The sequence below is a fragment of the Leucoraja erinacea genome, chromosome 24 (genome assembly GCF_028641065.1).
Source record: "Leucoraja erinacea ecotype New England chromosome 24, Leri_hhj_1, whole genome shotgun sequence".
Lineage (NCBI taxonomy): Eukaryota > Metazoa > Chordata > Chondrichthyes > Rajiformes > Rajidae > Leucoraja > Leucoraja erinaceus.
Genome location: NC_073400.1, coordinates 29,492,637 through 29,519,467, shown reverse-complemented (window position 1 = coordinate 29,519,467; position 26,831 = coordinate 29,492,637). Strand labels below are relative to the sequence as shown.

Here is a 26,831-nt window from a genome sequence, read left to right as displayed (position 1 = left end):
ACAAGACGATTTCAGTATAGGAGTAAAGAGGTTCTTCTGCAGTTGTATAGGGCTCCGGTGAGACCACATCTGGAGTATTGTGTACATTTTTGGTCTCCTAATTTGAGGAAGGACATCCTTGTGATTGAAGCAGTGCAGCGTGGATTCGGGAGATTGATCCCTGGGATGGCGGGACTGTCATATGAGGAAAGATTGAATAGACTAGGCTTGTATTCACTGGAGTTTAGAAGGATGAGGGGATATCTTATAGAAACATATAAAAATATAAAAGGACTGGACAAGCTAGATGCATGAAAAATGTTCCCAATGTTGGGCGAGTCCAGAACCAGGGGCAACAGTCGTAGAATAAAGGGGAGGTCATTTAAGACTGAGGTGAGAAAAACGTTTTCACCCAGAGAGTTGTGAATGTGTGGAATTCCCTGCCATATAGGGCAGTGGAGGCCATGTCACTGGATGGATTTAAGAGAGATTTAGATAGAGCTCTAGGGGCTGGTGGAGGCAATGGATATAGGGAGAAGGCAGGCGCGGGTTATTGATAGGGGACGATCCGCCATGATCACAATGAATGGTGGTGCTGGCTCGAAGGGCTGAATGGCCTCCTCCTGCACCCATTTTCTACGTTTTTATGTTTCTATGCAAATGTATGTCCATCTTCAGTTTAAACCAGCATCATCAGTTCCTTCCTATCTGAACATTAGTTGCACATCGGAAATTAAATTTGCAGATGATGGGTGTGCTTAGCACCTCAGTCAGCATCGGTGGAGAGACAAATAAGGCTTAAGGTCTGAACAAACTCGTTGCATAATTTTGTCCTTATGGGATAACATGGTGTGAAATATTAATTGATTGTATTTCCGAAACGCCTTTAACGTTTGGCAACAGGAGGATTATCCAGCTGTCAGATTGCAGTCTGTTCTTCATCACTAAAGTTGCGGTCTAAACAAAACAAATTAGACAAACCATTTTTTGCCACAACCATTTATTAATAATGCACTCTGGTGCATTATTATTCATTGACCAGTGAAAAACGTTTTATTCCCCACCAAGCTGTATGCGTTTAATATAGTATAAGACAGGAACAACAGAAACCACGCAAATGTTAAAAGAATAGTTCGAAGCTGACGAAAGAAACCTTGTAGCAGGTGACAAAAATTAAGATGGTGCAAGCTAGGTGTCTTCATTGTAATTCGTGGGTCGAATGGCGAGATTCTGGCTCATCGCGTCTCTGCAAAAGACAATGTGAGGTCATCAGACTGACTGACAGTGGGAACCGCGCTTTATTTGACCCGACCACTCCCAACACATTGATGTCTGGAAGATGAACCCCACAGAATCCACACCGGGCACAGAAATCCACCCTGCACACGTACAACCTGACAAAACCTCGTGATATCATCTACACAGCGATTTGGTTTAACTTCAGGGTATGAAAACTTGCACGGTTTTTGTTTCTATCAATTGACAGGATATTTGAAAGCATTACTGGAAACCGTTTGGAAACATTCGGTGAAGAGAGGTAATTGCTTTGGGCAGAGGGTGGTGAATCTATGGAATTTATTGCCACAGGAGGCTGTGGGGGCCAAGTCAATTCACACCGGAGATGCTGCCTGTCCCGCTGAGCTACTCCAGCAATTTTGCATCCATCCAAATCGATTGATATATTTAAGGCGGATATTTTCATATTCTTGATAAATATGGATTCCAATGGTTATGAGGAGAAGGCATGTGAATGGGATCGAGAGGGAAGGATAGATCAGCCGTGATTGGGGGCGGATTAGATATGATGGACTGAATGGCTTAATACTGCACCTATAATTTATGAACATGATGACAATAAAACCTACCTTAGAGTCTCTTGTGAACACCGCGGTTGAGATACTCCAGATCACAAGCAGGAGAAAAAACATCCAGCGCCCCACTTCCCATGAGATGTAACTGGGCAAAGGGCAAGAGATACAGAATCAATGGGAGGAAACGAGACGGTTTATCTTTGAAACATTTACCTGTTATTTGCTTCATAATCTTGGTGAAGTGGAGCGGGGCGAAGCAGCAGAGTCAATGGAGATCAGGTTGGAGAAAGAACGGGAGTTGGACTGGGGTGGGGGGGGCAACTCGTGATCACCAATTACTACACCATTGCTGGAGCATGGCATCAAGGCTGCGATTGAGAGATTACACCGTTAAATGGATTCGGAGAAAGAGAAATAAGTCATCAGATGGAGCAGTTAATACAGTGAATACGGAGTAGATAGACACTAAATGCTGGAAAAACACAGCGAGAGAGGCAGCATCTCTGGAGAGAAGGAATGCGTGAGGTTTTGGGTCGAGCACCTTCTTCAGACTGGGTGTCACGGGAGAGGGAAACTGGGGATGTGGAAGGATACAAAGAACAGTCTAATACCCTGGAAGAAAGAATATGCAGATGCAAGGAAGATTATAATAAAATCCACATGGATTGTCAGGAATAGTAAAAAAGGATCAATGCTAATGGTGGAAGGGAGCTGGGAGGAAATTGGAGCACTTAAATGAAACTAACACAATTTTAAGGCAAAACATGCAGACCACACGTAGACAGCACCCAATGAACCAGGGTCGTGGCGTTGTGAGGCTGTGATTCTACAGGCTGTGCCTCTGTGAATTCAGATCAATACTCTCACAACATTTAATGTCAGTGAAAGGAAGGCACAACTTTCCCCCCCATTAAAGCATTCCCAATCAAAACACCAGCTATTAGTATATCTTTAAAAAGGAACTGGAGGTGCTGGAAAAATCGAAGGTGGACAAAAATGCTGGAGAAACTCAACGGGTGAGGCAGCATCTATGAAGAGAAGCAATAGGTGATGTTTCGGGTCGTGACCCTTCCTTAGACATGGTCGATTAGCTTCCTTCGAATTTTCCAGCATCTGCAGTTCCTTCTTAATTTTATCCACCTTCAAAATCCAGATAGGGATTTTATAAAAGTCCATGCAGGATAGGCGAGGAAGGGGAAACCTATTACAGATGTGCAAAACTCTGAGCAGTATAGATGGGGTCTTTTTTGATAAATTGTGCACGGCACATATGTGTAAAAGTGGAGAACATATGGTTAATTTTTGGAGCAGGATGTTTCAAGGCAATCAATAAATATTTTTAAACCTAGAAGGTGGAGGTATCTGCATTGCCACAATGGACGAGGTGCTGGTAAATGGGATTAGTATCGATGGTACTGAATACACAACATTCACACAGTGGACCAAATCTAATACCGTCGTCTCGGATTTTATTGTGGCCAGATTTACTGATCCCGTCCCACATTTGAGTGGCCATGTGGAGATGATGACGGAAAGTGAAAGTGCTTGGACTGATGTCACCAGATACCTAGCTTAAAGCTGTGTAAACATAAGAGGAAGTTCTAGCAGGGAAGCTGGCCTACACCAGCACTGGGAAATCTAATTCTGGAGCCCAGCAACCAAGTATTGACAAATGGGCCATAATTTCATCATTTTAATCTCGACAAGTTAATTAAATAAAGTTCATGGATTTCAGGGTGTCGGGGCTTTGGGGAGAAGGCAGGAGAATGGGGTGAAGAGGGGAAGATAGATCAGTCATGATTGAATGGTCTATTACTGCTTTTATCACGTGATTTTATGAACCACCCCGCCCCCACTTCCCCTTCTTCTCCTCATCCCCTCCACTACTTACCAGTGCTGTTGATTTTTATTAGGAAACTGCAGGGCACGTCACTGCTGGAGATGGACACGTTGACCATTTCACTGGATTTTGATCCATGTTGATTTGAGGCTGTGCAGAAATATTGATGGTGCTGGTGTTTGAAGGATTGACAATGTAGATCCAGGGCATTGTTGTCTGAGATCTTTGAATCCCCAGATGGGGCCTTTTCATACCAGATGTAGCTAATGGGAAGCGATCCCCGGAGCGACTCACAGGACACTGTCACTGTCAATGAGCCCCCGAGACAGGAAACATTGGCTGGTGACAGAAATCCAAGCACAGGAACAGACACGGGTTCTGTGGGAAAGGAGCAAACAGTCAGACACTGAGTGAACATCATAAAATCAAACACTCGCCAATATCCAACATCTCTGTATCTTAGCCAGAGCTGCCTGGTTGGAATCTGACACACCCATCTACTTAGTCATAGAGTCATAGAGTCATACAGCGTAGAAACAGGCCTTTCAGTCAAACCTGCCCGCACTGACCAACACGCCCAATCTCCACTAGTACCACCTGCCCTTGCTTGGCCCTTAACCCTCTAAACTTATACTATTCATGTACCTGTCCAAATTATTCTTAAATGTTGTGATAGTACCTGCCATAACTACATCTGTCGGCTGTTCGTTTCATATACCTACCAACCATTGTGTAAAAACGTTACTCCCCAGGTTCTTGTTAAATCATTCCCCCCTCATCTTAAAACTATGTCCTCTGGTTCTCGATTCCCCTACTCGGGGCAAAAGACTGTGCATTTACTCGATCTATTCATCACATGATTTTGTAGCTGCCATAAGATCATCCTTCTTCCTACTGCGCTCCAAGAAATAATGTCCTAGTCTGCTCAATTTTCTATTGTCTATTGTCTATTGTCTATAACCCGTCCCTCGAAGTCGGGCCCTCAAGTCATCGCAACATCCTTGTAAATCTATTCTGCACCCTATCCAACTAAAACTGAACACAAATCAGACAAATCATCAGACACATCTTGGATTCTCTTATACATTTCAGGAATTACCAGCAGGAAAAGGGAGCATCGTTTATGCAACACTGTTAGACATTGAAAACAACAAGGATGCTGCCCATTTGTCTAATTAAAATCAAACTGTGTATGCTGGAGCGCAATTTTGAAGGGAATCAACATGGACACACTCCAGTACAGATGAGGACAATGTCAGCTACTCAGATGCTACATTTCAAAGCGACAGCCTAATTGCCTGTCAGAAAGCTCCTTCTCCTCACAATCCATTTACCAGATTTGTACATCTCTGTGGCTCTCCATCCTCCCCTCTGAAAGAACTACCATGTCAGCCACTGGACCAGTACACAGCAGCACCATCTCTATTTGTTCAATGTTTCCAGAATTTGCAGTATTTGTAATCTGAACCTCTGCCACAATTCTACAATACCAATATTCAAACACCTCATTAGTGCAACAGTAACACTCTCAACAAAGTTCAAATTTCCTTGTATAAAATTGTTGATGGTGATACTGTTGAACTAATGATGTGTGTGAATGACGGTATTGTAGAATTGTGTGTAGGGAGCGAATGGGGAAGTGGAATAACATAGAACTAGTGTGACCGGTGATCGCTAGTCGGTGTGGACTCGGTGGGTCGAAGGATCCGTTTCCAAGTTACATTTGTAAACTACAACTAAATATCCCGGTGACATTTTCTGTAACCTCTCCAAACCTTCCACATCTTTTGTTTTATAAAGCGGCGACCAGAACTGTGCACCAGATTCCCACCTAACAAATGTTTTATGAGTTGCCAAAGTGGAGACATAAAGTCACTCATTGAGAAACCTACCTTCAGATATTTGGAGATATACTTTAAATGTTGGTTCGCCAGGTGCAGTAATTCCACAACTGTACCATCCTGTATCAGCAGAGTGAAGATCCTCCACAGTCACAGTAAATATTCCTCGTGCCGGGTTATCTGTGAATGACGCTCTTCCGCTCTTCCCATTTGTTTCACCCACATGTGTACACTGGCGACTTGTCCCACGGCACCAGTATTTTGTGTGTGAGCGGTACACTGCTGCATAGTGACAATCGATTGTGATCGCTCTTCCCAGAACCCCTCTTACTTCGCTCTCAGCCCATAGTGCACCTGAAACTAAAGGAAGCATCTTTGATAAATTGAAGAGCAAAATTAGCCTTTCACAAACATACACATTCTAGTATACAAGGGACTCCGCCCAATCATTTTCTTAGCTGTGTTGAATTCCACCTAGATTGCGATGAGAGACAGATACTGTACACTATCCCTCACCACCTGTACAGGTCGTTCCAAAAGCGCTTCCCAGCCAATGTGGGTGTGAATGGTGAAAAATAATGCATTGAACACGGAGCCTGTTGCAATTGGAAGGCGCTGTCTAGGGAGTCTTGGTGAGTTGCTGCAGTGCATCGTGCAGATGGTGTAAACTGCTGCTGCTCTGCATCAGCAGGGGAGGTTGAGAATGGGGTGTCTTTCAAGCGCGATTCTGGGTCACGACAGACCAAGCACAAGTGTTCAGCGAAACTGTGGCCTAGGCCAGTGCTTCTTAAACTGGTGAATGGTTCACCCAAGGGTGAATGAGTTAACACTCACCTGCATTGTTCATTTCTGTCACATAACTGCACATTCCTTCTCCTTTGAAGACTTTCACGTTGAGTATTTCACTCGGTTTTGTCCCAAGATTATTTGAGGCTGTGCAGTAATATTGACGATGTTGGCCGGCGAGGATTTCACAACTCAGATCCAGTTGATTGCCAGACAAGATCGTTGACCACCGATGCTCGTTCTTCTCACACCATGTGTAATGGATGGGAAGGGATCCACTGGCAGACGCACAGGACACTGACACTGAGCCTCCGAGACGTGAGGCATTTGCTGGTGACAGATATCTGAGCACAGGAGCAGACACGGGTTCTGTGGGAATGGAGCAAACATTCAGTCACCTGTATGAACAGTTCAAAACCAAACACGTGCTAAATCTCAGCAGCCCTTTATCTCAGCCCGAACCGTCCGGTTCACATCTCACCGGCTCATCCACATCTCTGTGAGTGTGTGAAGCCCAGAAACCGAAGAAGGTTAGAGTTATAGAGAACCGAAAGATGCCCATCACAACAGCTCATTCATGCCGACCAACATGTCTTTCTGGGCCATTTCCTTGTGTCCATGTTTCTCCCTTATCACTCGCAATGATCCCAAATCTACGCAACTGTCCAAAATGCATCTTAACTGCTATTATTCTAACTGCCTCAACAACCTCCTCTGGCAGCAGGTTCCATATAAATATCACCCAATGTGTGGACAATGTTGTCCCTCAGAACAGAAGTTGGGATGTTATGTTTCAGTTGTACATATGTTGTTGAGGTCGAACTTGGGCGAATTGTGTTCAGCTTCGGCCACTCATCTGTACAAAACATGCCATTACAGTAAGTGACACCTTACTATTCTCCCCTCTTTAAATAGTCCCCATTACCCCTGTCCTCCACTTCCTCATCCCACACATCGTGGGAAAATGAACATGCTTCTCGTGATTGATACATTTCTATAAGTTCCTCGCTCAATCATTTCCACACCAAGGAATGAAGTCTGAGTTTGTCCAATCGCTCCCTGCGTCAATCCCATCCTGTCCAGGCAGCGTCGCCCTAAAACCTTTCTGCACGCTGTCCACCTCAACGGCACTTTTCTAGGAGCTGAGGGACTAAAGCTGAACACAATTCCCAATATGTTGACTCAACATCTGCACGTCTGAAGCATATTATCTCAAATTATGTTCTGAATGTTCTCACTGATGAAGACCAGCGTGCGAATAACCCTGTTCAATGCAGGCGAAAATTAATTACGATCCCTTTAAGATAGACACAAAATGCTATCGTAACTATGCAGGGCAGGCAGCATCTCTCGAGAGAAGGAATGGGTGAAGAATCGGGTCGAGAGCCTTCTGCAGCCTGAGAGTCAGGTCTAGGTGACAGAAGAGTAATGGAAGAATAAGGAGGGAAAAAAAGTGCTAAAAGTTGACAATGTTAAACGGAAATGCAGAATGGATCATTGTCAGACGAAGGGAAGGTGACAACGAGGCATACAATCTGTAAAATATAATGAAGAGGACAGTGAATCTAAATGGAGAACTAGGGCGGGATTGAGACAGGGGTACAACAACGGTTACTTGAAGTTTGAGAAGTCAATATTTAAACCGCTGGGTTGTAAGCTGCCCAAGCGAAATATGAGGCGCTGTTCCTCCAATTTGCGTTTGGCCTCACTCTGACAGTGGAGGAGGTCCAGGACAGAAAGGTAAGTTTGGGAATGGGAGGGGGAGTTAGTGTTTAGCAAACGGGAATTAGCGTAGGCCGAGGCAGACTGAGCGCAGTTGTTCAGCGAAACGATCGCCGAGTCTGCGCTTGGTCTCCCATCTTGTTCACACATGGAACAGCGGATATAGTAGAAGAGTTTAGAGAAGATTCAAGTGAACCGCTGCTTCACCCGAAAAGACTGTTGGAGTCCTTAGAAGGAGTGAACAGAGGAGGTATAGGGCCAGGTGTTGCATCTGCTGCAGTTGTAGGTACCTGGGGACGGGGTGGTTTGGGTGGGAAAGGACGAGTTGACCAGGGAGTTGCGGAGGGAACGGTCTCTTCGGAGATGAGAAAGCGGTGGAGATGGAAATATGTGGCTAGTTGTGGGATTCCGGTGGAAGTGGCGAAAATGTTGGAGGATTATATACTGTGTGCGACGGGTGATGGGGCGAAAGATGAATTATTCTCCTTACCACCAGGGAAATGTCCGGGTGGAGAGGCTGGCTGGCTGCCGGGCGGTGGGTGGACAGTGGCTGCAGGGGGTGGGGGCGCGTTGACGGGGCAGAGGGAGAGAGAGAGAGAGCGCGCGCGGTGGGGGAGAAAGTGACAGATCCCCGAGGTGGGGGCGGGGAGCGGGCTGCGCTGCCCCGGGAGCACTGAACGCAGTCTGTTGAGCTCTGGGGACTGATTCCCTGTTTATTATTCTCCGGGTATTTAGACCGCGAGCAACACCTGTTTCTCACTGATCTGTACCTGTCGGATTATTAGATTTTTTTTTCCAGTTCAGAGGCAGGGAAGTGTGCTGAGCATCCCACTTAAAGTGGCACTTCCCGGAGAAAACATGGACCAGGCATTTCAGTGGAGACGTCAAGCCAATCGCTGCGAAACGTACCATCATATACTTGCAGATGAACGTCAAACATTGGATCCCAGCCAAATTTATAAACTCCACAGCTGTACCATCCTGTATCCCCAGACTGAAGATCCTCCACAGTCACAGTAAATATTTCTCGTGTCGGGTTATCTGTGATTGACACTCTTCCACTCCGTCCGTGTTGTCCATTTGTATCCAGTAAAACTGTACATTGGATAGTCCACCAACGGCACCAGTATTTTGTGTATGAGCGGTACTCTGCTGCATAGTGACAATCGATTGTGATCGCTCTTCCCACAACTCCTCTTACCTCCCTCTTTCCCCGCACTGCACCTGAAACTGAGGGGAGAAACTTTCAGATGGAGAGCAAATGAACTGTTTAATGGAAATAGATACATTTTGAAGATTACATGAAAGAAAACTTAAAACGTTCCATAATGTGTCATATTGCTTCACAGCCAATGTCTCCGGTCTGAAGTGCAGGCAGTGATGTTATTGTGCCAGTTGTGTCAGTGTTCTGTCCCCGGGTCAGTACAATTAGGGTTCACTTCCCACTCCAGATCCCTGAGCAGAAACTGGGCTGGGATCGCAGTGCGGTACTGAGGGAGCGCGGCAGTGTTGCAGGAGCTGCCTTTCAACAATCCCAGGCGGTGCCCGGCCTCTCACCCCACAGAAAGACCCCACTTTGCTATTTCATTGTCGGTGCCGCCGGCTGCGCTGCCAACATTCATCTCTCAACCGACACTGGGCCGGACCCGTGTTTAGACATTCACCGCCTTTACAACGCCCTGACTGAGGACAGAGGACGGACGGGTTACAATAAAGCGGGTCCCTTACTGGAGAGCGTTACTAGCGTGAACACGCACACCGCCAGATTCAGGGACAGTTTCATCCCAGCTGTTATCAGGCATCTCAATCATCCTACCACAAACAGAGAGCGGTGCTGAACTCCCATCTACCTCTCTGATGACCCTCGGACTACCCTTGATCGGACTTTGCTGGCTTTACCTTACACTAAACGTTATTTCCTTTTCTTGTATCTATGCACTGTAAGATGATCGATAACAATCATGGATTGTCTTTCTGCTGACGGAGGAGCTCGCAACTAAAACACTCTACTTCGGTACACGTGACAATAAACTAAACTGAATTTGGAACCCGCTGGTCATCTGGGCCATGTTCTATTCCCGATGACCCCGGCTCGCCTTGGACCTTTCAGCACGACTGTGCCGCAGACGGGAGAGAGGATGGAGAGAGAGTTGGGAGTGGGTGGATAGAGCGCGGACCGTGGTTCAGTTTTAGACTCCGGGGAATTGTTGGGTTTAAGACAAAGTTGAGTTGGACAAATGCAGGGGACATTTGAACTGACACAATGAGTCCACAATCGTGACTTCCACCTCAGTTTTAAACACATTTTGTTAGTGTAGAATTAACTTCCTGGTGATGTTGGAACCTCTGTTCTTCGGTCCAGGTGTCTTGGAATATCTGCTCCAAATTTATTCGCTATTTTATGCCTTTCATCAATACTCGAACAAAGTCTAGATATTCAAATGTGAATTCAGATCCATCACCACAATGCACTGAGTTCCATTTCCCCCATTACATGTGTACACACACATAACCATCTCTGCTGTGGAAAGGGTGCACGGGACCCCAACTAACATTGAACATTGGAATATCAACATCTGGCTTTCACTCACCCGGCAGCGAGGAGATGAGAAGAATGGGAATCCACATTGTTTTATCCATAGTGACAAGGCCAGCACTTGTCTGTCTGTCGCTCAGCTCTGAGCTCTCAGATACATCCGCATCTCTCAAATAGCAATGAGGAAGAAGGGAACAGGAAGTCACATCGTGAACCACAGCGAGCCAGTAGCAGCTCGACACGATGCAGTGTGAAAGGCTCAGGGATATCTTTAGCAAATGGTTGGGTCAGATGATCACACAGTCATACAGCAGGAACCGGGCCCTTCTCCCCAACGCGTTAATCCAATATGCTCATCTAAGTTGGTCAAATTTGTCCACGTCCGACCCATATCTCCCCAAACCCTCCCTATCAATGACCCTGCCCAAGTGCCCATTACATGTTGTTATTGCGGCTGCTTCAACGACTTAGTAGTGTATGATGTATCCCTATGGATGGAGCGGCGGTTATCTCTGTATTCAGAGTCTGTTAACACTGAACAGTGATGGAAATAATGACAGAAAAATAAAATGCAGGAGCATCTCTGCGGGCCAGGCAGCACCTCTGGATAAAATGGATAGGTGACGTTTCGGGTCGGGACCCCTCATGTAAACAATAATACGTTGGATGAAATATGATATTTAGAAGAGTAGAAACTTCTAAGATGTGTACACTTCCGGATTATTCCCTCTTGATGATTTTGTAAGTGGACCGGCAGATCAAAAATATAATCATTGGAACTTTTACTGTTGACAAGGGGCAAAACATGAAGATGGCGTTAGGAAGTAGGGACTTTCCACCTGAAATCAACTGAGGTTAATTCGATTTTGAGCCTCTTCTCATTGCTTCAACTCTTTCATTCAAACTTTGAAACACTATTGTCATGATATTCACGTTTTGAAAATGACAATTAATGGTGTTGTGGACTGTGAAGGAGTTTGTCTAGAATTACCACAGGATGGAGATCAGCTGGGAAAGCGGGATGTGGAATGTAACTGACATGTGTAATGTAACTCAAACAAGAACGAAGTGATACACATAGTGATGTTAAGGCAAGGTAGAATATGCACGGTGAATTGAATTGTTAACTTGTCTTCTTCACAAGAGCCAATAAATTATCAGAGTTGTGCTCATGTACATTCCATTGGCTGACTTTGTACATCTGCTTGCAACGATTTCATTCTGTAGGCAACTAGTTGCATTATAATATGACCTAATATCTGCTGCGGGCTATCTTTCTGGGTGTGTCACTTTCAGGGGAACAGTGCAGTTTATTCGGGTTGTGTACATCAATGGCAATGTTGTGCATCACGTGGTATGGGTGTAACACACTGATGTGTCCACCACTTATGTTAGCTGAGCGTTGGCGACCCTCAGTAAAGGATCTTTTTCCTGTTTACTTGCCCAACTAAAAACTCTGTAGAGAGGAACCTACGATGCAGCAAAACAATTTAATCCTGTCTTCATTCGCCTTTGACCCGTGACTTCTGCAAACACAGCTCAGCAAACAGTGTTACACCGAGCTGCACGCGACATGCGGTTCAGAGATACGAATCTGCATACCCTTGTTTCAGCAGCGCGAGCAAAGTGTCAGCACTGCAGAACAGTTCATTGTGAAGGAAGAGATGGCTGTTTGAACATATTAGATTAAAGTACATTGCAAGTCAGCACCCACCACTAAAAAACAACCGTGGCATCGATCCGAAATGTCACCCGTTCTTTCCCTCCAGTGACGCTGCCCATCCCGCTGAGTTGCTCCAATATTTTGTGTCTATCTGTGGCATCTCAGACCGTTTAGCTCTCACTATCCGTGAGGCGCTGTGGGATGTCCTGCAGTGTGGAAAAGCTCCAATTCAAGATCATCCCCCCATTAGACCATTAACAAGCTCAATTTGAACCGGCCAGGCAGCATCAATGTGACCACAGAATCTGCAAGTATCTCTGGCTATTCAACACCCCTCTAATATCCATGACCTGGGGGTTTGTGAGTTCAGACTCTGGTCTCATTTCCTTGTCCCCAGCTAACTATGTGGAGAATATTTATCTTTGTCAGTGGGATATTTTACCCAAAGCAATTCTTGAGTCTATCCGAACTTTATGGCGGTTACTCCGTTATTGCAGGTCACCATTTCTTATTTCCAAATAACATCCTTCACAGTTCTTTCATGGGCGGGGTTACAGTCACAAGTCAGACTGAGGAAAGCAACACAGGGTATTTGCAGTTTCACACCCCGCCCTTTGCAAGCTGCAACTCAACCATTTTGTTCTGCACAACAATAGACTTTCCACTAGTTTAGTTTAGTTTAGTTTGGAGATGCAGGGCGGAAACAGGCCCTTCGGCCCACTGAGTCCACAATGACCAGCCATCGCCGCACATTAACACTACCCCATATACACTGTGGACAATTTACATTGATATCAAGCCAATCAAGCTACATACCTGCACGTCAATGGAGTGTGGGACGAACCCGAAGATCTCGGAGAAAACTCACGCGATCATGAGGAGAACGTACAAACTCCGTACAGACAGCTCCCGCAGTCGGTATCGAACCCGGGTCTCCTGTGCGGCAAACGCTGTAAGGCGGCAACTCTGCCGTTGCGCCACCGTGGCCATTATTTATAGTGATTTAACACGTGTGTACGGTGGACATAATGAATAACTCGTTACAGCATTAAAATGTTTATCAATATTATGGTACTCAAAAGACGCGAAAGTGGGGGTGATACAGAACCAGTGTGAAAGGGTTGATTGCTGGTTGGCGTGGGCTCGGTGAAAGGAATGAGCGAAGTTTCGGGTCAAAAACTGGACAAAGGGAATGCAGATCAATGGGAAATGTAGAATAGATGATTGGTAGCTGGGAGAAGGTAACAACAAAGTAATTAGAGATCAAATGTAGTCGAAGCCTGTCGTAGTGATCGGAGAACTGCGAAGCAGGGAGGGGGGGGGGGGGGGGGTTGAGAGGGAAAGCGAGGGTTACTTGAAGTTAGAGATGTCAATGTTCACACCGCTGGGGTGTAAGCTGCGCAAGCGAAATATGAGGTGCCCTTCCTCCAATTTGCGCTGGGACTCACTCTGACAATGGAGGATGCCCAGGACAGAAATGTCAGTGTGGGAATGGAAAGTGTTTAGCGACCGGGATATCAGGTAGTGGGCAGACCTTAAATCTGCCCACTGATTAAAGACTCTTCTGCCCTATGAAATTGATTCCATCTATCCTGTCCATGCCCCTTATAAATGTTTAAACCTCCATAATGTTGGCCCACAGCCACATATGTTTCAGTGAGAATATGTTGTCGAGCAAAGGCCTTACATGACAAAGCACACAAGACAATGACTTTATCTATCGGCTATACTTTATTAATCACGATTAGTTCAAACATAAGTTTCCAAGTGTAGTTTCAAACGAGATTAGTTAATTATTTAGTCTGACAATTGTATTAATTGCACAACTCGTTGGTTTTCTTTCACAACTTCCAAACCATGACTGCATTTGTTTATTTCACAGTTTCCAAGCACTCATGGATACCGATATCACCCACACTTGCTGAGTCTTGCCATGGTTCGATCCTGGCGAGTTCTTCTCTGAGCACTTGAACTCGTGGTCTTCTTCGAGTATAGTAAAAATGAACTGCAAATGCTGGTTTATACCAACGATCTACACTATATTAGTTATATATGAGTTAGATAGAGCTCTATGGGGCTAGTGGAATCAAGGGATATGGGGAGAAGGCAGGCACGGGTTATTGAATGGGGACGATCAGCTATGATCGCAATGAATGGCGGTGCTGGCTCGAAGGGCCGAATGGCTTCCTCCTGCACCTATTTATGTTTCTAATATGTGGTGTAACTGAACGGATCAGGCCCCTTGGGGTAATGGATAGGTGACGTTTCGGGTCGAGAGACTTCTTCAGGCAGATTGTGGAGAACAAAACAAAAACTTGCTTTCGGTCCCCCCCCCCCCCCCCCCCCCCCCCCCCCCCCCCCCCCCATCAGGCTGAACCATCAGGCTGAAGAAGGCTTCCGAGCCGAAACATCACCGATCCATTTTCTTCAGAACTGTCGCCTGACGCACTGAGTCGCAAAATGCTGAGCTCATTTTGTAACTTTCATCTTCAGTTGTTGGGTTCTGGTATGATAAGACACCGTTTGATGTATTTACTCATATACCTACAATCATTATTGAGCTTTATAAACAATGATCCCATCTTTATCCATACTCGTACATGTTTTATTCAGCCCTTCAAATTCCTGCAGTTGTCATTCCACCATTACATTAGCCATTGCCTCTTTCAATATCAGAGTGTCTACTCGTGCGTTTGCAATAGATCAGAGCTGACTAACTGGGAACGAGCACTCGGTTCCGCACCTCACCTTTCCCCAAACACCTCTCACTTGGGCTGTTCTTGCCCAATCCCACCAAGATTCCAAATGCAACGTTTAGAATGAGAAACTTGACGATTTTCGCCATCAGCAAAGATGTAGAACTAGAAGGTTAACGACAATTAATTAAATTTGCGAATAATAATCTACTAGTGGGGGTGGGGGTGGAATTGGAAAGAACTCCTTGGAACAAAACACGTTAAACAAAGTATGTGGTTAGACTACGGTAGAAGGACGTCAATGCAACATTGAAGCAAGGGGGAAGTAAAAAGCAACGGAGCTTATATTCCATGTGTAATTAGCTACTGCACTATAGCAATTATTGGCAGGGGAGGTTGGGTGGCGGGGCGGGGGGTTAGTTTGACAGTTGTCGGCTGTGGGTGACATTTTGCTGTTAGTAACCAAGTGCCCTGCCACCCAGTTCCATTCAAATTACACTGTTGCATAGGAAAGTGTATGTACATTGCTAGCCACGTGGCGAGCTGGCGCGTTGGTCTTTGCAGATGTCAAATATCGTCAATCCCTTCCAGAGCTACAATTTCCTAAAAGAAAGATACAAATTATTTTGTAATGAATGAAACTCTAACGCAACAATTATCAAACAGAACAATGGATCGATTCTTTACTCATAATTACTCTGAATGCAAGTAATTCATAGGCATTAACTTGTGCAGTATACAATTTGCTGATGGGGCTCAAAGAAGTAAGATGGGAGTCGCTTTGTGTAGACGATTCAATCTAGCGTGCAACGAGTGGTGATGGAGCTGGTATAACCCACTGCAAACAAATCATGTCGATATCTGGAATTCATTGCCACAGAAGTCTACGGAGATCAAGTCAATGGATATTTTTAGGGTAGAGGTTGATCGATGCTTGATGAGGACGGGTGTCAGGGGTTATGGGGCGAAGGGAGGTGAATGGGGTTGAGAGGGTAAGATCGATCAGCCGTGATTGAATGACAGAGTAGACTTGATGGACCAAAACGGCGAAATATTGCTCCAGACATTTATGAACTTACGAATATATTGAAACATTTGAAGAAATAACATGTTACACCTTTACCTGGTTGTCTCCACTGCCATCTCTGTAATATGTGATCCACTTGAATTCTGGAAAATATAACATTGGAAATACAACTGTTGAAAGGACCATGTCAGGGACAGTAAATACCCATGAGTTGCATTCAGACTTGTGTAACCACCAGACCCGCTGCTGCAGCATGATTCCACGCACTGATCAAAAATCTGCTCTGTCGAATTATGAGGAAGTGGGGAAATTGTGCAGGATGTGGAAGAGAAAGTGGAGTAGCATGGAAGTAGTGGGAACGGCTGATCGATGGTCAGCGTGAACCGATTAGTATCGATGGTCGTCGTGGGCTGATTTCGGCTGCAGGTTATGGTTCCACACTACAACACTAAAACTTTTTTTTAAATGGTTGTTAACTCATAAAAGCATCCTTGCTTCCTACATTATGACGAGAGCACTTCAAATGTGCAGCTCTGTCCATTAGAACTTAAAAAAAATACACTATGTTGCAAATTCTCACGTAATCATCAAACTATGAAAGAAAAACAAAAAACATACCCCTGTTTTTACGTTTCAGGTACCAAAACAGACCAGCAACAAACGCCAACGGAAGAAGGACAGCCATCACACTGATGTAGGTGGGTATGTGGTACCGAGAATAGGAAGTCAGCCCTGGTTCATCGCTGAAAGAAAAAATGTCTAGCATTGAGCAGGTCCACTTTACCGCAGAGAAGATTAGCATGGCCCCTGCGCAAGCATGACACGCAAATTCGTGAAGCGTTCCATATTTTTACCCTTTCTGGCTTAAGTCCTCCCTCCACCACCTCCAGATTTAAATTCCATTTGGAATATTTTGGAGAACCAAGAAACCAAGAACCACAGAATGTGTGTTAAGTGCGGTAAATGAAGGGCAGTTTGAGAAAGAGAGCAGTCCTGAACTACAGCATCTATGGAAAGAAGGAATGGGCGACGTTTCGGGTCGAGATTCTTCTTCAGACTAAACTACTATCTACCTAATTAGAGACCCCCAGACCATCTTTGATCGGAATTTACTGGCTTTACCCTGCACTCGCGTTATTCCCCTTATCGGGCATCCGTACACTGTGGCTGACTCGATTGTCACCATGCATTGTCTTCCCGCTGACTGGTTAGCGCACAACAAAAGTTTTTCACTGAACCTCGAAACACGTGACAATAAACCAAACTTAAACTAAACTCAAACATAGGCGCCGACCTGGTTACAGCAGGTTTAGTGCAATTTGGTTTACTTTGGTTTAGTATATTTTTGTCACGTGTACCGAGGTACAGTGAAAATCTATTTGGAAAAAGAAGTCCCGCAAACAGTGTGAAAATGACCCACGATGGTGATGATGCTTCAAGGGTAAACATTATCCAAATCCATCAGGGATTATCCCTTTCAACTTTGTAAATATTACGGAGATCCAAGGAACTAAAGATAATCGTTTACAAAAGAAAGACACAGAATGCTGGAGAAACTCGGCGGGTCAGGCAGCATCTCTGGAGGGTGTTGATAGGCAATGTGGCCGGTCGAAAGCCTTCTTCAGACGCTGATCCAGAGATGAGTAGTTTGAAATTTCTTATCCGGCAGGCAGCATCTTTGATAGGAGATTCTAATCTCGGAGCCAACATGTTCACTTTCACGAGCTACGTTCTCAAGTAATTACATAACCTTCCACTTCTATGCCCGTGGCATTAAACATGTTAGTGTGAGAAACTTGCCTTACAGGTGAGAATTGTGTATATTCAATTCCCAATATTCAGTATGAGTAAAAATCGTTTTATCCACATGCTTTTGGTGTTTGCGAGTAAATGAGGGAATTTTACCCCAATCTCCGCTCACATAAAAATAGTACCAACGTGGAAACCAATAATTTTGGTTGTACCTTTCAGTAGTACGGGGTTGAAACGTTTCCTCTGGGGGAATGTCCGATGTTGTTTCTGTGTTGACAGATTGTGTCGATGCTGATTCCGTGGTCGGGCGCCCACAATGATATTTATACTCTGCCGAGAGGAGAAAATTAAATTAAGTTTCCCATTTTTCATTGGTAGTCCAGCAGGAGAGCACAGTTGTTTGACACGGGCTCTTGCATGGAGATGGTGACGGTTCTCAGTATGACATCGAGAGAGTCAAGGGTGTATTATTGTCATCTGTCATCTGTCCCCCATCGGACAATAACATTCTTAAGCAGCAGCAGAACAGAATATGTAAACATTGAGACCGCATGTAGACCGTAGACCGCGCACAAATGAACATAAAGAAAAACAAACATAAATAGTGCATTAATAACCACAATAGTCTACGTAGTTCAGAGCTTACTGACGGCTGTAGAGTTTAATAGCATGATGGCTGTTGGGACTAAGCTGTTCATGATCTTTTGCAACTGATGAACGATACCGCCAACACACATGTGGAATTCCTGGTTCTTCCCCATCTCCGAGGATCAGGGTTGCTATGGGGGGCATTTAAAGGGCTCAGCTTAGCTGGACACCAAATCCAATTTCAGAGGATATTCCAGCCAGGCGACTGCTCTTTGTCAACATTGAGAGGCCCATTTCTGAAGAACCAGCACCCATTGGAGCCATGGACCCAGCAAAGCGTCGAGTACACGGCGAGATAAGACCATAACACACAGGCGTCGATTTAGGCCATTCAATCGATCGCATCTACGCCGCCGTTCGACCATGGCTGATTATTTTTCCCCTAACACCATTCTCCTGCCCTCTCCCCGTAACCTTTGACGCTTAGTTTAGTTTGGTTCATTGTCACGTGTACCGAGGTGCAATGAAAAAGCTTATGTTGCGTGCTACCAGCTGCGCTCCCTAATGAACAAATCAAGCTATATTGCATCTAATGCAACCTCCGACAGTACTGCACAAAACAAATGGTTGCATTGAAATAAACTGCTTCCCAGCCTGAAGAAGGGTCGGAACTGGAAACGTCATTTTCTCCAGAGATTCCTTGCCTGAGCCGCTGAGTTACTCCAGCATATTGTGTCTATTATCAGTGTAACCCAGCATCTGCAGTTCCTTCCTTCACTCTGTAACGTCAATGTCACGGACATGCTTGACGTGTGCCTCGGCCTTTTAGACAATAGACAATAGGCAATAGACAATAGGTGCAGGAGTTGGCGATTACGCGGCACTTGCTCTTCGGCAAGACTAAGCCAATTGCCCTTCGGCAAGACTAAGCTGGTCACTCGCTCCACCACTTACCAGAGTTACTGAGTCGCATCACATAACTGCAGTTATCTTCTCCCATGGAGATGGTCTCCACGTCCAACACTTCACCGGTTGTTTCCCCTTGAATATTTGCGGCTGTGCAGTAATATTGATGGTGGTCGTATTGCAAGGACTGGCAATGGATGTCCAGTACACTGGTGTTGGAGGTCATTAAATCCGTGGACGGGGCCTTCTCAAACCAGGTGTAGTTTATGGGACGGGTTCCCGAGTAAGACTCGCAGGACACTGACACCGAGCCTCCGACACAGGAGACATTTGCTGGCGATGCAAACCTAAGCACTGGAGCAGACACGAATTCTGTGGGAAATGGGCAAACAATCAAACACTGAGTGAATACCTGAAATTCAAAGATAGATTTTAATTTATAGATGTTGAGGAAACCATTGCTTTTCATCTAACTCCCTCCCTCCCTCCTCCACCCTAGTCGGTCCGATTGATTTCCTTGTCGTCTTGTTTAGTTTAACTGTTTGAATCCACAATGGATCATTGTGGGCTCCGCCTTTCCATGTTCATCTGGCTGACTTTGATTTGTTCTTTCAACACACCTTTCATGCATTGTACATTTTCATGTCTCTAGTTCCCCTCTCCCCTGAATCTCAGTCGACCCGGACGTCACCTATTATTTTTCTCCAGAGATGCTGCTTGACCGCTAACTTGCTGCAGCGTGTGTGTGTCCATCATCGGTGTAAACCAACATCAGCAGTTCCTTCCTACACCTGAAAAAGTCAAACACTGTCGGATGTCCATGTCTTTCGTCGTTGGAATCTCACAATCTCATCCACCCCTACCCATTAAGAGTCTGAATACCTCCGTCGGTAGAGCATCAGCCTTTTAATCCTCAATCCTGACTACGGGTGCTCTCCGTACGGAGTTTGTACGATCTCGCTGCGACCGTACGAGTTTGCTCCGGGTGCTCTGGTTTCCTCCCACACTCCAAAGCCGAACGGGTTTGCAAGCTTATTGGTTTGGTATAACCGTAAATTGTCCCGAGTGTGTGTAGGATAGTGCTCGTGTGCGGAGATCGCTGGTGGGGCGAAAGGCTTGTTTCAGCGCTTTTTCTCCAAATGTTAAAATCTCTCTGTTTCACTGCTTCCTCCCAACTGCCCAAGCTACCAAGTCTGCTATTAGAGCTATAGTCATACACTGTGGTAACCCTTTGGGCCCCGCCTGGTCATGCCGACCAACATGTCCCATCTACACTAGACCCCCCGCCCACATTTGGCCCATATCCCTCGAATACATTCCAATTGATGTACCTCTCCATGTGTATAGCGTTTGCAGTGCACAGCAGCGCTTTAGATCGGATGAGCAGCGATGAAGCTGAGGATGGTTCACTGTGAAAATCAAGGTTGCAATCTGGCTCCCATCAGGGAGAGGCTGGCTAGTTGCCGGGCGGTGGGTGGGCAGTGGTTGCTGGGGGTGGGGGCGCATTGATGGGGCAGAGGGAGAGAGTGAAAGAGACGTCGGTGTGCGGAGGGAATGACTGATCCCTGAGGTGGGGGCGGGGAGCGGGCTGACCTGCTCCGGGAGGACTGAACGCAGTCTGTTGATCTCTAGGGACTGATTCCCTGTTTATGATTCTCCAGATATTTAGACTGTGAGCAACACTTGTTTCTCACTGATCTGTCGGATTATTAGTTTGAGTCGGAATGCAAACCTCTGACAGGGTGACATTTCATACAGTTCGGAGGCAGGGAAATGTGCTGAGCATCCCACTTGAAGTGGGTGGCCACTCAGTGGGACAGAGCCCGCACTGGGTGAGAGCAACATGAGTGGGGTTTCCCCGCAGGTCTCTGCACTGCTGCGGAGCCTCGGGATATCTGTGCTGCCCTGACCCTTCCCGGAGAAAACATGGATCTGGCATTTCAGTGGAGTGGTCAAGTACATGGCTGATAAACGTACCGCGATACACACGTAGCTCTGTGCTGAATATCTGATCCTCGCCAGGTGTTGTAATTCCACAGCTGTACCAACCATTATCTTCAAAGATAAGATCCTCCACAGTCACAGTAAATATTCCTCGTGCTGGGTTATCTGTGATTGACATTCTTCCACTCCGTCCGTGTTTCCCGTCTGTTTCCACTAAAAGGGAACACTGGCGCCTCTTCCCTCGGCACCAGTACTTCGTGTTTGATCCATATTTTTCATCATAATGGCAGTCGGTTGTGATCGCTTTTCCCACAGCTGCCGACAACAACCCGTCTCCCCACAACACGCCTGAAACTGAAGAAGGGATGGGGGTTGGGGGGGTTGAGGGGTAATTTTAAAGGCAAACACAATGCAAACCCGACCAGCTGAATTCCTCTGGCATCTATGTAATTAAAGGTGTCATCTTGATCACTTCCTGTTTGGACTCTGCTTTGATTTTAGAAAAAACGCTACCACATATGGCTGTGATTTTTTGCCCATCTTACTCAGAGTCCTCCACTGCGCAGGCCCCGAGGATGTTTCCCATCAATGAAAAATAAAGACTTATTAGTATTTTATAAATCTTGAGATTCTCTCTCCTGTCAATCACGTAATGAAGACCACGTCCCTTCCGATGGGAGTGGGGAGGGAGTATAAAACCCAGAATTGTGGGCGTGGCTCAGTCTGTCTACAAGATGGCGAGGGAGAGGTCACGACTCTCTGCCTGAACTGGGATACTACAGAACACCGTGAGTATGCAATGTACTTGAATAAATGATTTGTGAGCCCTCATTGAAAATGAAATTAGTTGTTTGGCCTGCTTGAAACTGCAATGGCAATGAAAATGTAGTGAAAATGCAATGAGCTGTTTGGCTTGAGCCTGCCCTGTGCTTGAAAGTGCAATGGCAATGGAAATGAAGTGAAAATGCAATCTGCTGTTTGGCTTGGCCTGCCATGTGCTTGAAACTGCAATGCAATTGGAAATGAAATAAAATTAGTTGTTTGGCCTGCCTGAAACCATTAATTTCGGCCCCTATTAGCCGAGAAACCAATCGCTTTTGCCTAAAATGCCCGTATTAGCCCAGGAGGAGCATTTTGTCCCATGCGAGGCCAGGAAAACTACAGAAAAAGTGCCTTTCACTTAGATCTCACTCAGATTATACTAAATAGTCCCTTTGACTCATCAGGCCTGTACTAGCCCAGGAGTCCCTTCGGACCATCAGTAAGCATTCCCCCTGCAAGCATTAAACCTCACCCCAGTATTTTTCTCCCTCCCTTCCTTTGCTCCCTGTGAGATCCAGGCCACGATAGAATTTCCACCTTCACTGCTGTGATCTGCAGAAAAAGATGAAAAATTTCTAAAATTGATTCTCCACCCTCTCCCCCTTCTCTCTCACACTCTCCCGCCTGTTTTGGGCAGAATTTCTGGCAGTTTCGGAGCTGCCAGCCACCAGGCCTGTGTAACTGAGCTGCCAGCCCACCAGTCCTGAGCGTCTGAGCTGCCAGCCCACCAGGCCTGAGCGTCTGAGCTGCCAGTCCACCAGGCCTGAGTGACTGAGGTGCCAGCCCACCAGGCCTGAGTAGCTGAGCTGCTAGCTCACCAGGCCTGAGTGACTGAGCTGCCGGCCCAACAATCTATTCGGCCCACAATGTCCATACTAGCCCCTACGGAAACCAGTCCCTTCGACCCACAAAACCCATACTAGCTCTCCAGAAAGCACCCCCTCCCCATCCACCCCCCACCACTGGCCAGAAATATTGGAATTGGTGGTGAGGTGGAATATTGCTTTTGAGGACCAGCTTCCCGTGTGAACATGGGACCCAACGGGTCCCACTTAGTCTAGTTGTATTTATTTGCTCAAGATTCCGACAGTTTGTAGTGCCTCCAGCCTATCTAACCTCTCCTTATACCGCACGTCTTCCAGTCCCGGTAACATCCTTGTGAATCGTCCCTGCACTCTCTTCAATTTAACGATTTGGGATATTAATTCCACTGTTCCTTCAACGATAGCCAGAGCGCATTAGAAACATTACCCTTTATGGAAGAGGACATTTTCCATTCATTCAGATATTTTTTGCTGCTAAATCACGGTTAATAAACTTAGAGAATAATGAAAGGCATGAAGAGAGTGGATGTGGAAAGGATGTTTCCACTGGTGGGAGAGTCTAGGACCAGAGGTTATAAGGGCAGATTTAAATGGCGCTCTTTTAGAAAGGAGGTGCGAAGGAACTGCTTTGGTCAGATGGTAGTTAAACCGTGGAACACATTGCCTCCGAGGGCTGTGGAGGCCGAGTCAGGGGATATTTTTAAGGCAGAAATTGAATGTTCTTGATTAGAACGGGTGTCAATGGTTATGGGGAGAAGGCAGGAAAAATGGAGGCAGGGATCAGCCATGATTGAATGGCGGAGTAGACTCGATGGACCGCATGGCCTAATTCTACTCCTATAACTTGTAATCTTTACATTATCATATCAAACTAAGACAGATCATTTTGCGACTATTTGTCTTTATTCGTGGCGCAGTTAAAAGGGAAGTAGGTTGATGTGTATTAGTGCCACGTGTACGAAGATCCAGCGAAAAGTTTTGTTTTGCGTGCTATCAATCTAACCAGATAATACTGTACATAAATACAATCAAGACAAACTCAAGTACAATAGGCAAAGCGAGGGGGGATTAATAGAATGCAGGCTATAGCTCTTGGCATTGTAGCGCACCAGTTCCAAAGGCAAAGTCCAGTGTCCGCAGTGGGGGAGAGATGAATCAGACAGTGCCTTAGTTTATGGAAACAACGAATGTTAACGAACAAGTAACATGTGGGAAAATAATCCATCATCGGTATTAATTTCTATCCTTGGAATTAGGGCGCACAGTGGCGCAGCGGTGGAGTTGGTGCCTTATAACAGCGCCAGAGACTCAGGATCGATCCTGACTGCGGCTGCTGTCTATTCGAAGTTTGTAAGTTCTCTCTGTGACACGGCTGCTCCAATTCCCTCCCACTGTCCAAAGACCTTCGGGATTGTAGGTTAATTGGCTCTTGTTAACAGTAAATTGCTCCTAGAGTGTAGGATAGTGCTAGTGTGCGGGGTGATTACTGGTCCGTGCGGTGGGCCGAAGGGCCAGTTTCCACGCTGTATCTCTAAAGTCTAAAGCACCAGCATTTTAAAACCATCTCTGACGCGGAAACGGCGCAAAAGAAAATTGAATATCGAAGTATCTCACTGTGTTTGTTACTCACCCGGCAAGGAACAAATTAGAAGAATCGGAACCCACATTGCTTGATTCGTAGAGACCAGGGCAACACCTGTTTGTCCCTCAGCTCTTTGTCCTCAAAGTTAACAAAAACACTTACATTATAAATGGAATAGAAATGAGGAAGTAGGCAGCAGGCAGTCTAGTCAAAAACGCACAAAGGACCAGCTGATGTCTGAGACCTTACATCACAACATGCCCTTGATTATTTCTAACAAATAAGACTGAAACTAATTTTGCTGATTGATGGTAATCACACAAACCAACCTTCTTTCCTTCACTCCATTCGTACCTCACGTTGCTTTGGCAAGGCCAGCAGCATAATCAAGGACGAGTTGTACAGGGCCTTGGTGAGACCACACCTGGAGTATTGCGTACTGTTTTGGTCTCCTAATCTGAGGAAAGACATTCTTGCCATAGCGGGAGTACAGAGAAGGTTCACCAGACTGATTACTGGGATGTCAGGACTTTCATATGAAGAAAGATTGGATAGACTCGGCTTGTACTCGCTAGAATTTAGAAGATTGAGGAGGGATCTTATGGAAACTTGCAAAATTCTTAAGAGGTTGGACAGGCTAAATGCAGGAAGATTGTTCCCGATGTTGGGGAAGTCCAGAGCAAGGGGTCACAGTTTGAGGATAAGGGGGAAGTTTTTAGGATCGAGATGAGAATGTTGTTCTTCACACAGAGAGTGGTGAATCTATGGAATTCTCTGCCACAGAAGGTAGTTGAGGCAAGTTCATTGGCTATATTTAAGAGGGAGTTGGACGTAAATGAATTATGAAACTGGCTCAAGGACTCTGACATTAACCGCATTGCGCTCTGCAATTCATTTTGCCAACAAAGGTTCTATAATATTACTCACGGAACTGAAAATTTTGAAAATGAGTTTTGGTTTCAATAGGATTCGTGGGTGATTCGTGACTGGCCTGTATATTTGAAAGCATTTTGGAGCATTCAGCGATTCCACCGATGCCCATTAAAACCTACCTGGGGTTTTCTTGTGTACCATGTAACTGAAATAGTCCACACCACCAGCAGGGCAAAGAGCACCCATCGCCCCACTTTCCATATCATGCAACTGAGGAAAGAAGACAATATATAACGTCAATGGGAGGAAAGGGAATTGCTTTGTCTTTGCAACATTTATCTCCTGCTTCCTCTGTAATCTTCATTGACCAGAGCAGCTTGGAATTATTGGGTCAAAGCATGGAAAAGTGGCCTTGCCCCCCTACCCTTCCCCCGCGCCCCACCTTGTAAAACGGACCAAATTGACATTCTGGGCTAGCCCTTGTTGCCTGAATTTGCACAATATCCCTCAACTATCTGCTGGCTCTTCCAATTTCCAATCGAATTGCAATATCCCAAGTAAGAGTTGCTATTCCACTTCTCCTTCCCACTGCCCATATCTACTGAAGCAGATATGATCCAGCAATTAGGCCTGCGATTGATCTTCAGGGATAGAATCCTGACTGATTGAGAAAACGGGATGATATGAAGAAAATAAGAATTATAATGAATAATAGACGGGGACTTTAAAAGAGAAAATCTTGCTTGAGAAACATTATTGAACTTTTGAGGAGTGCACTACGAGAGTGGGCAATGCTAATGCTTATGATGGTTATTTATTCAATAAGATACTTACAATAGGTTCAGAATAGGAATACGAAATGTCATATGTTCTTGTGTTTGACGGTTAAATAACTCACAATCGACTCTGGTTGTTCCGAGCCTGTAAGTGCATTTTATGCAAGGCAAAATGACTAGGTCAAAACCAGTCAAGATGTCCCCCCGACTCATTCGGGGGAAAACATATATTTGATTGGATAACTGGACTTAAATGATCGCCTTTATCTACAAGGAGGGGGAAATATGTTGTGTCTGGGTAAGACTGACCTTACAGTCACCACTAGAGGGCTCTGTCCCGACTTGTATGTTTTGGGGGAGGTGATCATTATGTGGGGGAAATAATGAAAGCCATAAAAGATGGATGAGTGTAAATGAGTGGTTGATAGTCGGCACTGGTATGATGGGCCGAATGGGCATTTTTTCTGCATTGTTTCTCTCTGCGACTCAGGGACGACACAGTGGACAGCGATAGAGTTGCTGCCTCGGAGATCCGGGTTCGATCCTGACTATGGGTTTTCTCTGTCCGTAGTATGTGCGTTCTCTCTGTGACCGCGTGGGTTTTCACCGGGTGCTTTGGCTTCCTCCTACACTCCAAAAAACGCGCTGGCCAGTTTCTATGTTAATTGACTTCTGTAAATTGTCCCTAGAATGTAGGACAGAGTCACGATTATTTGTCGACGTCGAGTCGATTGTGCGGTGGGTCTGTTTCATGCTGTATTTCTAAACTAAACTAGACTCTTCGAAGCAGGTCTCTTACAGACGCAACACTGATCAATTGAGAACATTGTACCTTTCAAAGGACCTGTATCGGTTACTGTTCG

At 45.6% G+C, this 26,831-nt stretch overlaps 1 protein-coding gene and 1 pseudogene across 1 annotated transcript; one reads left to right on the top strand and one right to left on the bottom strand.

Annotated features, from left to right (window-relative positions):
* On the bottom strand, positions 1–25,653 carry LOC129708990 (uncharacterized). Its single transcript, XM_055655119.1, has 14 exons — positions 24,368–25,653; positions 21,125–21,445; positions 19,196–19,519; positions 17,866–17,983; positions 16,520–16,644; positions 15,990–16,044; positions 14,927–15,039; positions 10,571–10,804; positions 8,889–9,209; positions 6,306–6,626; positions 5,523–5,831; positions 3,682–4,008; positions 1,845–1,935; positions 1–1,225 (listed from the first exon to the last, which is right to left on the bottom strand). The coding sequence occupies exons 1-13, from the start codon at positions 24,402–24,404 to the stop codon at positions 1,886–1,888; spliced, it is 2,655 nt and encodes an 884-aa protein (XP_055511094.1). The 5' UTR covers positions 24,405–25,653; the 3' UTR covers positions 1–1,225; positions 1,845–1,885.
* On the top strand, positions 16,655–16,753 carry LOC129709037 (U6 spliceosomal RNA; annotated as a pseudogene).
* Positions 25,654–26,831: the final 1,178 nt, after the last annotated feature.

What these genes read in the sequence shown, in the direction of transcription:
- LOC129708990 (XM_055655119.1), bottom strand. Translation starts at nt 24,404, where the DNA reads ATGTGGGTTCCGATTCTTCTAATTTGTTCCTTGCCGG. An exon ending in GATGCGACTCAGTAACTCTG is followed by an intron (nt 17,984 to 19,195) that starts GTAAGTGGTGGA and finishes TCCTCTCGGCAG; the next exon opens with AGTATAAATATCATTGTGGG. An exon ending in TGAGAGGTGTTTGGGGAAAG is followed by an intron (nt 10,805 to 14,926) that starts GTGAGGTGCGGA and finishes GTGTGATCATCT; the next exon opens with GACCCAACCATTTGCTAAAG.